We start from the raw sequence: 10,658 nt of genomic DNA, 5'->3' as shown, positions 1-10,658 counted from the left end.
TCTTAAGACATAACCCAGACAAGGTTCTCAGGGTCAATCTGATATCTTTTATTAGACCAACTGAATAGTTGGAGAAAATTCTTCTTTGCAAGCTTTCAGGTTTAGAAACCCTTCGTCAAGCTGAGGAAGCATCTAGTGTGCTCTTCCTGGATGGAAGGAATAGTAAAGAAGCCAGAGGTTGCCGCCTACCAGGAGCAGGGCCAGAGTGGGGAGAAGGCAGTGGCACCCCTCTGCAGGCTGCACAGGCGCTGCCCAGCCAGTTGGATGCAGTGGTGGGCAGGGGTTTGGAAGTTTGCATGCGGCAGCAGCAGCCGCCACCATCCACCACCCCATGCTGCCACTGTTTCATGTCTGGTTGTGCTCCCCCGCCCCCCGCATCCAGCAGCCAGGGGTACACTAATTTAAAAAGGTTGAAAACCCCTGCTCTAGAGAAAAGCAGTCCTTGCCACAGTCTCCTGACTGTGAAGAAGGGACTCCCACTACCTCCAGCAGGCCCTTGTTCTGTGGCTTGCAGCCACACACCATGTCTACTGGTTTGCTGAGCTATGAAAGGTGTTTCTTTGTGGTGTCTGGTGCCTGGCCCCATAGCAATTGTTGCAGCAAGACTCTCCTAGCTGGGTGGGGAGGGTTTTTCAGGTGGTATGTAGTGAGCATACTGGCTTCCTAGCAGTTCTCTTGCCTCTCGGAAGGATGCCCAGGTGGCCTGGTTCAGACTCTGGGAGGCCAGGTCCAGACTCCTGAGGCTTTGTAAAGGGTGCCATGAAGCTGCTTCTTTTCTTCTAGCAAAGGAGACCCTCTCTCCTGGTCACTGCTATGGCATGGGCAGGGTGGAGCATAAGATGCTTTCTCTCCTCCCTGGCAGGGTAGTGCCCTTGTTCCAGCCCTCTATTTGCAGGGGAGTGGCAGGTTTTGGGGCCTCAAACCAAGTTCATTTGTCAGTATTGGGGGCTGGGTCTGGGCCAGGGAAATGGGACAGTGCCCCTTAAGGCTTCCTTGCTCCAAGTCAAGAGAAATGAAAGCCCCAGGGGATCTCTTTCTTGTTGGTTTCACTCACTCCCTGTTCCCTAGATTGAATCAGGCTGAATTCAATATGCTTGTAATGTAGGATCTGGGCATTGAGGCTGGCAGCTTGGTAAACTGTCCTATCTCCTGTTGGGCACCATGGCCAGTTTCCCACCTGGGGTGTGCTTTCTGCAGGGTCCCTCAACTCTACAGAGCAAAGTCCTTTACAGTGGGGGCAGGGCTGCCTAAAGCAGCTATACAAGGTTGGGGAGGCAGCAGGGTTATACCCAGGGTCCCCCCTTAGGTGCATGTTTTGCAATGGTTCTGTTCTGGGTCAATTGGAAAGCACCAGTAGTGTTCGCCCCTTCTGGGGCATCAGGCATTGACCCAAGCATTTGTACCTGGAAAGAATGGGCAGATGGGCCTTCAGGACATGAACAGGGACTCTCCTATTCCTGTGTGACCCACTCCAGACCCCTTGCCTGAATAGGAGGTGGGGAAGTGGAAGTGCCCTTAGTGTGTGTCAGGGGCCATCCAGGGTTGGTTCCTGCTGTTTAAGTGTTCTCCAGCCAGACTGGAGTTGCTTCAGGCTCATGCCTTTCACTTGTGCTCCAATGGTATCAGAGTCAGGGAGTCCGTGTGACAACAGGATTGGTTCCCAGGTCCTGGACCCTAAACCCGCTCCTGGCCACATGACCTGCCACGCTGAGCTCATCCTTCCTGTACCTTTACCTGCAGCTGACTCCCATCCATGGCTTCCTACAGTGTTGTGTGGGTGCCTTTCCTTGAGTGTTCTGATTCTATCCTGTTCTGACCTAGATAACCAGTTCAGGATGTCGATCCTGGAGCGGCTTGAGCAGATGGAAAGGAGAATGGCCGAGATGACGGGTGCCCAGCAGCACAAGCAGGGAGTCGGAGGCGGGGGCAGCGGGAGCGGGAATGGAGGCACCCAGTCACAAGTATGAGCTCCCACCAGGCCCGCCTGATTCTTGCAGCTAGTGCAGCTGCAAAAGGGAATGAGGCGTCTGGTTCTCCTTTAAACACCACAGGTTGCTGTGGGAATCTCCCTTGCATGCTGCCTGTGCCTCAACCCTGTCACTAGCAGCTTTTAAAAGTGAAGGCTTGCAGTGACTTTGCACAGACTATGCCCCTATTCTTTCTGGATAGTATCTGAGATATGGGTATTGCTTGTAGTGCGTGTCTGGGCCTGGGACACTGGGCAGCTGCTTCGAGAGCCGTGTCGTGGTGGTATGCGAGAAGATGATGAGCCGTGCCTGCTGGGCCAAGTCCAAACACCTGATTCACTCAAAGACTTTCCGAGGCATGACACTGCTGCACCTCGCCGCTGCCCAGGGCTACGCCACACTGATCCAGACCCTCATCAAATGGCGGTAGGACCCAACACATCACACCGCAGGCTTGCCTGTACAGAACCCACAGGAAGCATATGTGAATTCAGGCTCTTTGCTTTCTCTTTCCTTGAGCAGAAGAGAGACCAGTCCCCTCCCTGAGCAGGCACCACGCTTTTGTACTGTAGACAACAGTAATGACCTAGGCTTATTACTAGATTCCTTGGGACTCAGCCAGCCCCTGTGTGATCTTTTGGTGTGCACTAGCCCCACTGCATTCACACACGTGTGTTGCTCAGCCCTTCATGGGCATTCTAGGCAGCACCTGAGAGCTAGGCGTGATGACCCTATTTTGGTGTGGGAAGCAGATGCATTGACAGATTGAATTACTTGGCTGTGGTCATGGGCAAGTCTGTGAGTAGTGGGGCCTAGTTGGTGTGGTGTCTACCAGAGCATCCTCTAGTCCCAGTGCTCATCTGTAACAAGTGGGTGCAGAGAGGTGCCATACCCGGCCCTCCTGGCAGTGACTGTTGCAGATGTGCTTGGGTTGTGGTTGTGTGGTTGGGCAGCAGGGTGCAAAGCTAAGGCTGTGGGAGGATTTCAGCTTAGCTACTGTGTCAGTTTGTGCTCTTGTTTCCTCTGCAGCACCAAGCATGCAGACAGCATTGACCTGGAGCTAGAAGTCGACCCTCTGAATGTGGACCACTTCTCCTGCACACCCCTGGTATGTACCAGCACCCATGAACTGTGACAGTGATGTAGCCCATGGAGATGGCCCAAAGGAGCTTCCTGAGGGGGAAGATGAGCATGGTTGACTGCATCGTTGGCTTTTGCCTGTGGTGGTGTAGAAGGGCCTTGCATGTTGTTGTGCTGTTCAGGAGGCAAGCACAACTCTTCAGCTCTCAGGGCTGAGAAACCAAAAACAACTTCCTTGTTTCATAAAGGCTTTTGGGTTTTGTTTGGTTTTTGCTCCCATTTCCCTCCATTGCCCACACTTGATTTTGATTTGGTTTGTTTTCTGCCATTTTGGGGGCAGGGCTTAGATATTTTCTTGTCTGTGGGTCTGTTACCCATTTCCTAGCTGTGGAGATCTTGGCTTCCTTAGTTTGTGTCAGAACCAGAAAACGCAGGTGTGTCCTGTCCACCTGGAAAACAATTGATCCAAAACCATTGGAACTAAACAAGTTCCCCCATTCTCAAACCAGGTGGTGACCAGAGATGCTGGGACAGCCTCGCTGCTCTAGTCTGTCTTATTAACATAGTCAGGTTTAAAGACATGTAAGGAAGCCAGGCCTGCAATGCAGCCACACTAATACCAATTACCATAGTAAGACCACTGACTAAGTAGGGACCAAGTAATGCCCTTCACTATTAGTGCACCCTGCACAGACCCAGCTCTGGGCTCCTACAAGGTGCTGCTGTCTCTAGTCCCAGCAGTTTCCCCCTCCACCCCCTACTTTTTTTTCCAGCAATAATGTGGGTCACAAGTACATTAAGAAGTTGTACATGCGAAGAAGGTAAAGTAGACAACTGTAAGCAAAAGCTCCCGGCTTCACTTTAAAAGGTATATGAGCCTGGTCACCCATGATCTGTACTCAGTCCTGGTGTTATGCAAATAGCATAAATACCAGCTTGATGTTAAGTAAATAACATGAAATTGATTTTTGCCTATTGCTTTTAATTTTATGTATTTTTTTTAGTTTTGCATTGCTTTAAGAAACTCAATTTTGTATTGCTTTATAGCTTGACATAAGTGCTTGAACTTTTACTTTTTTATATGCTATATGGATGAGAGTGTGTTTGTGGAAAAGAAAAACATCAGCTGGTGACTGGCTGAAGAATGCAGACAAATAAAAGACCAAACAAGAAAAATTTGCCCCAGAAGACAGAGAGAATAACAGTAATTGATTGTTAAGAAAGAACATAGTGATAACCCAGCAAAAGCCCACAGGACTGGGTGAATTGACAAGGCTATAAAAAATGGGGCGAGACATTGATTTTGGGTTTTGTTTTGCATGTTATTCTGGAGCATTGGCTTGTGTGACGAGATGGACCGGCAGGAGCCTGTCTCCCTCTTGGATCAACTTGGATAGCTACTGAGTTGATCCGAGCACTAATAAGACTAGTAACGTATACCAGCGTAGAATAGAAGTTGGGGTATGAATGCGGCGTGTGTGTGTGTATTAAGCACTTCATTAATAAATGTGGCACTTTACCTTATTCCCCTCATAAAGTTTCACTTGTGATTTGAGCAATTGGCAATTTGTGTAACATTTAAGTGGTGGAGAATTGCAAAAGCGGGGGGATACAGAGGAAACTCCATGTTTATTGTTCTTTTGGTGTACACAACTCGGGCTATAAAATTCCCCGAGCTTACAGAAAAAGAAAAAGTTGGATTCTTGCTGATTAGAAAATTCAAAGATGGTTTTGTTAAAAAAAAGAAGGGATGAGTTATAAACAAATTTATGGAAACAAGTTTATGGATGTCTCTCACCTGTAGATTACCTGAGAAACTAGGAGGGAGTTTAGGATCTCCATTTCTACCACTAATCCTTGGCTGTAGCCCTACTTGAGGGCTAAAGGGAAAATTTAGGTGTTGTGTGGTTGGTGACCGCAGATTTTAAAATATATTGTGTGGCCTAAGCCTTGTGGACTTCAAAGTGTGAAAACAGAGGTGGTATCTGAATAGAAGATAGTTTAAAGTATAGGAATTTATTAATTAACATCTAAAGAAATAGGTTAAGCAGTTGAAAAATCCTCAGTGTAGGCTGTCTGTTGAAGCTTTGCAGATGGCTGTTATGCAAAAAACAAAAGCAAAGACTTGAGGGTCCCTGTCCCCATTCCCCAGGAAGGGTCCCCAAGGCTGCCATGGACAGAGGGCTTACCAGCAGCCTGTCTCATGCATCCCACTGGAGAGGGGCTGTGGGCCTCAGAATCCCACTTCCAGACTGATAACACCTAAAAAAGAGCCTCAAAAGTAAGCATTTCATCCTGGCCAAATGTACCTTGACTCTAATGACAGCCCTAGGACTGGTAAATACAGAATTGTTAAATTGTTTGTATTGTTGATTTTTGCTATTGCTCTGCATCAGTAAACTTGCCTATTATTGACTGGCAGGTGTTGTGGTCAGCGTAATGGTTGTGCTCACCTGGAACAAAGGTATAGGGGCTGGTTCCTAAAATTCAGTCCAACAACTGGCCACTCCACCAGGACACAAAGGCAGTAACCTGACTGATCAGAGAATTTGTTGGTACAGAGTGACCCTTTCTAGAGGGGTTAGCTAAAATATGTAGTAACGTAGAGCTGTATGGTAACTGTGACTAGGGTTGTAAGTGTTGTGCAGGAAATGTTGTTTGTTAGTGCTGAGCAGGAGACTTTGTTTGCCTAGGTCACGCAGAGTAGTGGACATGGTTACGTGCTGTGGTCTGCTTGGGTTTAAGTAAGAACCTCCTGTTGTGTTTGCAATAGAAAGCTAAAGAGCAAAGAAAGTCTCTCTGCTAGAAAGGCTGTGTGAATGAACAGGGTCCTTTGGCTCTAGGGTCCTTGGGAAGGGTTACAGTCTTTTATGAATGGTTACAAGAACAGTTTTGTGTGTTTTCTGTGTAGTTTGTAAGGTGTAGGTTACAAGTGCAGGTTATGGCAAGGCAAAGTGTTATTCAGGCAGTGCAATTTCAAAAAAATCAGAGATAGAGGAATGTAAAAAAGATACTTTTGGATCCTGTGCACCCTGGAGGATAGAGGCAGGAGGTGGCACAAAAAGAAGCAGGGTATGTTACTGGACATCTGCTCAGGCAGTGGTGGAGAATTTGTGATTGGAAGTGAGGGAAAAACTTGGCTCCCCCCTTCCCTTCCCCCCCCCCACCTCTCTAGGAACAGTAAAAAGCCTAAAAGAGATTGTTATAAAAGTGTAACATCTTGTTTTGGGAAACATCAAGATACAGCTGTGTAAACAGAGATCAGTGCCCAGAATTACTTTGGTCAGAGAAAGAGTAAGTTTATCAGAAACATGTTTTGTTTTTTCTCTAGGAAGGCATGGTTTGGGGGGTTCCTTCTGGAAGTAGGAAGAGCTTTTCCAAGGGAATTGTGTGTGGTGTGTAATCCATCTCACACAGTCTTTCATGGGGAGCTTTCTCGGTTCTAGAACAAAGCTTGCTGGATTGTGTGTGCGTTGTAAGAACTGACAGGCTATGAGAGAAAGATCAAAATTTGCTGGATGTATTGGTTTGCAAAGTGCAAGGCAAAAAGGGCCACTGAGAATGAATTGTAAAGCCTGTATACCAAAAATGATACAGTTAAAATCTGTAAGGAAAAGGAAAGCTGAAAGTTAGGTAAGACTCAGAAAAAAGTGTGGTATTCCAAGCAGTGTGGTATGTGTTTGCTCTGTGTGTGTATTGCAAGGCAAAGAAACTGCTGGAAGTGTGTCTGCAATCTCATTGGTAAAGGGGGTGATTTTTTTTTTTACCTCCCCTCAGTCTCCAAAAAATAGTGTAAACCTTTTAAAAAGAAGAGTCTTAACAGCTTGTTAAAACAAAAAAAAATGGTTCTAAAAACTCAGTGTCAGCTATTAAGGCTCTTACTGTAATTGATAAAGTTAATCAAACCAAGGGTGGAGCTTGTCCTGTTCCTCTTGGCCTGGTTAGACATGTACGTTCTGGGGGTGCTCAGCCAGCTTCTGATGGTAGTCAGACAGAGTCTAGCTATAGCTATCCTGGTGCCACAGCTTGGTAGGGGTACAGTTCCTTTACTGACACTTATCTGTGTTTCCTTAGTTTCTGCCTCACACAGCCCAGCCCTGAAGACTTGTTTATCACATGACTTCTTTGCAGTCACAGAGATGCTGTCATATTTAGCATTTCGCTGCTTCCAAATTTTGTTCACTGCTTCCTAGATTCCTGCTTCTCCAGCATTGCTTCTCTCTGTTTGGCTTCTCCCTGATAATTCAGTACAAAGCACTGGCAGTTCCACCCTTCTGCGAACCTTGGCTGGCTGTTGGTTCTCCTGTCCATGTTGCACCACAGCTCTGTGATACTCTGAAAGCCAACACTGTATAGCTAACTTCCCATGGGGAGAGTGGGTTGGCTCCTTGAAAGCTGAACGTGAGGTTAGTGTGAAGCGGACAGACAATGGACATCCTCCTGTTTTTGAGCCCACAGGTGTGCACCTGAGCTGTGTTGCAGGGCCATTACGTGCTCTCTGTAACACTTGTAAAGACACCACTTCTGGGCATTTGGGCATGCTTGGGCATTCAAGTGCTGCTGCTCAGAGCTATTCTCAGTGGGCAGAGCATGGAACAAGTCTCAGGGCTTAGTGGGAGAGGGCAGCACTGGTGGATGTATCATGGGTTTTGCCATTGCATCAACTGTTCTTTTCTTTTCCAGATGTGGGCATGTGCTCTAGGCCACATGGATGCAGCTGTTGTGCTGTACAAGTGGGACCGCCGTGCTATTTCTATTCCTGATTCCCTTGGGAGACTGCCCCTGGCTATTGCCCGGTCTCGGGGTCATGTGAAATTGGCAGAGTGCCTCGAACAACTTCAGCGAGATGAGCAAGCTCAGCTTGGGCAAAACCCCAGAATCCAGTGCCCTTCAAGCGGAGAGTCCAACATGGAGAGCTGGGTGTCCCAATGGCATAGTGACATAATCAGTTCTCAAGAGCCCCCAAAGGGAGTCACTGTTATTTCCAGTTCCAGTACAGGTAAAAACAACTCAAAGGGGTAGTAGCTTCCTCTGCTGGAGCAGGCAGTTTACTGGGAAAAGAGGCTAAGCACAGCTGTGCCATTCTAGGTGTGTCCCTGGGTCTCTGCCTCTTGGTGGCACTTCAAGTGGTTGCATGAGCATTGATCAGTGCAGAAGTGTCCAACAGGGTGTCAAAAGCTGGCTGTTTTGAAAGCAGTGCACCTTGAATTGTGGGATCAATTTTGGTGTAGCTTCCTTGTAGAATGCCCATCGCTGCTGCCACAGAAATCAGTATGCCATGCATCTCCACCCATGGTGGGTGGGAGCGCTTTGTACTGGGATCACATGATGCTGGCTGGCTGGTCCTGATTTGCGGTCTGTTTGCTTCCAGAGTTAAGACGACCAAGGTCTGAGCCCTCCAATTACTATAGCAGTGAGAGCCAGAAAGATTACCCAGCACCCAAGAAACACAAGCTGAGCCCTGAGTACTTCCAGATACGGCAGGACAAGCTGCTCTCCACAGCTCTGAGCCTGGAGCAATCAAGCCTCCGGAAGCACAGTGCCAGCTCCAAGCAGCCAGCCCCAGAGACAATCAGCCCCAGTGAAGGGATGAGGGACTATGGCCGGGAGCTGTCCCAGCACCTCCCAGACAGCACTGGGTACCGTGGCCCTGGCAGCCAGGCAGGGATCAAATGGAGCCCCAAAGACCTTTACATTGGGGTGTCCACGGTGCAGGTGACAGGGAGCCCGAAGGGGCATGCACTGGGGAAGGACACGGTGGCCCATAGCTTGCACCAGCGGGAGCAAATGAACGTACTGCTGATGGCTGACAGGGAGATAGTGGACACGGAGCTGCTGTCCTACCGTGACAATGTGGAGAACGAGGACTGTTTGCACCATATGGAAGACTTGCAGGTAAGTCTGTGGCTGCTCCAGGGCCATCTTCAAGGCTCTGTTGGGCTGCGAGACATGGAGGGCCAGGGCAGGTGGTGTTACAGTTGCATGAAGTGCTGTTGAGCTGCTGGGGCACAGTGGGTACATGGGCTGGAAGGGTCACAGCTCCATGGTAATGTAGGAGCAGCCCTGGCCAGTGCAGTAGGATCATGAGAGAGGGCAGCACTGGGTAGAGATTCCAGGGGGTCATGTCAGTGCATGCAGGCAATTCTGCACAGAAACTGCATCTCGAGCCCAGGTACTGCAAGCCAGTGCCCTTGGGCATCCAGCAGCAGTGCAACTGGCTTTGTCATCCTGTGTGCAAGATTCTGGTCCTGTGCCAGCACTAAAGGCGCATTGCATCAGTGAGTAGCTCTGGCAGCTAAGAGAAGCCAAAGACAGCAACCCCAGACTAACAGAGGAGCTGCTGCCATGTGAGAGGCCTCTGAAGGCACCAGGAGTCTGGCAGTGAAGGAAGCAGGTCCTAGGAAGATCAGTGTACCAGATCTGCCCTCACCTTTCCTGCTGGGTATTTATCTCCCATGTTTCAGGAGAGAGACAGAGGAGAGCAGCTGGCGTTTTAGGGGAGGCTGTCTAGGGTGGGCTGTTGCAATCCTGAATGCAAGCTTCAGAAATAAACTGTCTGAAGCCAGCTGTACCCAAGCATAGCAAGGGAAAACAGGCCTTTGGGCCATGTGGAACTGGCAAGTGCTGTGCTCCTGTGTCTGGCATTGTTGGGGCTGGGATCTGGCACCTTCCCTAAGAAGCCCCGTCCCTGTCACTCAGCATTGACATGATTTTGCTGCTGTCTGTTCCTGGGCCAGGTGTGGGAGTTCAGGACCTTTACTTTGCTATTCAGGCTCCTGTTGGTTATAGCAGAGCAGCCCTAGCAGCTTCCAGGCTTCCAGTGAGTTTGGCTTTGGTAAGCTGTTCCTGGAGCTGAGCTGGTAGCACCAGCTGGTGACTTCTTTCAGCCCCATGTAGGTGTTCACAAGGACCCCTGGATGTGCTGACACATTTCCTGTTCTTCTCTGAGAGGTCTCTGCAACCTCAGGAACCAGGACAGCAAGCAGAGATGGTGTCCCCAGCACAGCAAGGGCACCTGAGCTTGGGGTCCTCACACGCCATCCCAATGATGAGGATGGCCTATGACCTGAAAACCCCATGTTCCCCTCTTAAGAGGGGCCCAGAGGCAGGTGATCCCTGGCTGCTGAGGAAGGAAGGGAGGGTCTCTGGCAACTGCTGCAGTGGTCAGGGACCTACAACTGATGTCTAATGTGTCCATGTATTGTAAGCCAGAGGTACAAGCAGCAGATTAACTCCTGCCATCTGGACGCCTGATATACACCCTTCTGCTTCTTCCAGCATGGTCCCAGATTGATATTAGGCCCATCCTTGAAAGAGTTGCCTACTCTGAGTCTGTATCAGTTAGGGGCTGGTCACAGCCCACAATGACACCAAGTTTATCTAGGGAACTGAACAGGTATGACCAGAGTGGATTTGATTTAAATCAAATCATTTTAAATGCTGATTTAAATCACTGGTCAGGAAGCCTCGATTTAATCATTGTTTTCTGCAAAAAGTTCATTCTTGTTGTTTGATATTCTTTATTCATTTAACTTCTTGAAATGGCACTTTTAGAGAAAAGTAAGGGCTTGACTGTGTGTACACAAACTTGCAGAGAGACAATAAGGCTGA

General features: G+C 48.8%; 1 protein-coding gene across 1 annotated transcript in view; it reads left to right on the top strand.

Annotated features, from left to right (window-relative positions):
• CAMTA1 (calmodulin binding transcription activator 1) overlaps window positions 1–10,658 on the top strand; it is a 1,745,066-nt gene that overhangs the window by 1,668,108 nt on the left and 66,300 nt on the right. Inside the window, exons 11-15 of the mRNA XM_019511533.1 lie at window positions 1,822–1,961; window positions 2,197–2,393; window positions 2,997–3,075; window positions 7,731–8,046; window positions 8,419–8,942. Of these exons, the coding sequence (XP_019367078.1) occupies window positions 1,822–1,961; window positions 2,197–2,393; window positions 2,997–3,075; window positions 7,731–8,046; window positions 8,419–8,942 (1,256 nt within the window). The remainder of the gene's footprint in view (window positions 1–1,821; window positions 1,962–2,196; window positions 2,394–2,996; window positions 3,076–7,730; window positions 8,047–8,418; window positions 8,943–10,658) is intronic.

This window comes from Gavialis gangeticus, unplaced genomic scaffold (assembly GCF_001723915.1).
Source record: "Gavialis gangeticus isolate Ggan-Ray unplaced genomic scaffold, GavGan_comp1, whole genome shotgun sequence".
Lineage (NCBI taxonomy): Eukaryota > Metazoa > Chordata > Crocodylia > Gavialidae > Gavialis > Gavialis gangeticus.
This window is presented reverse-complemented; position numbering and strand designations above follow the sequence as displayed.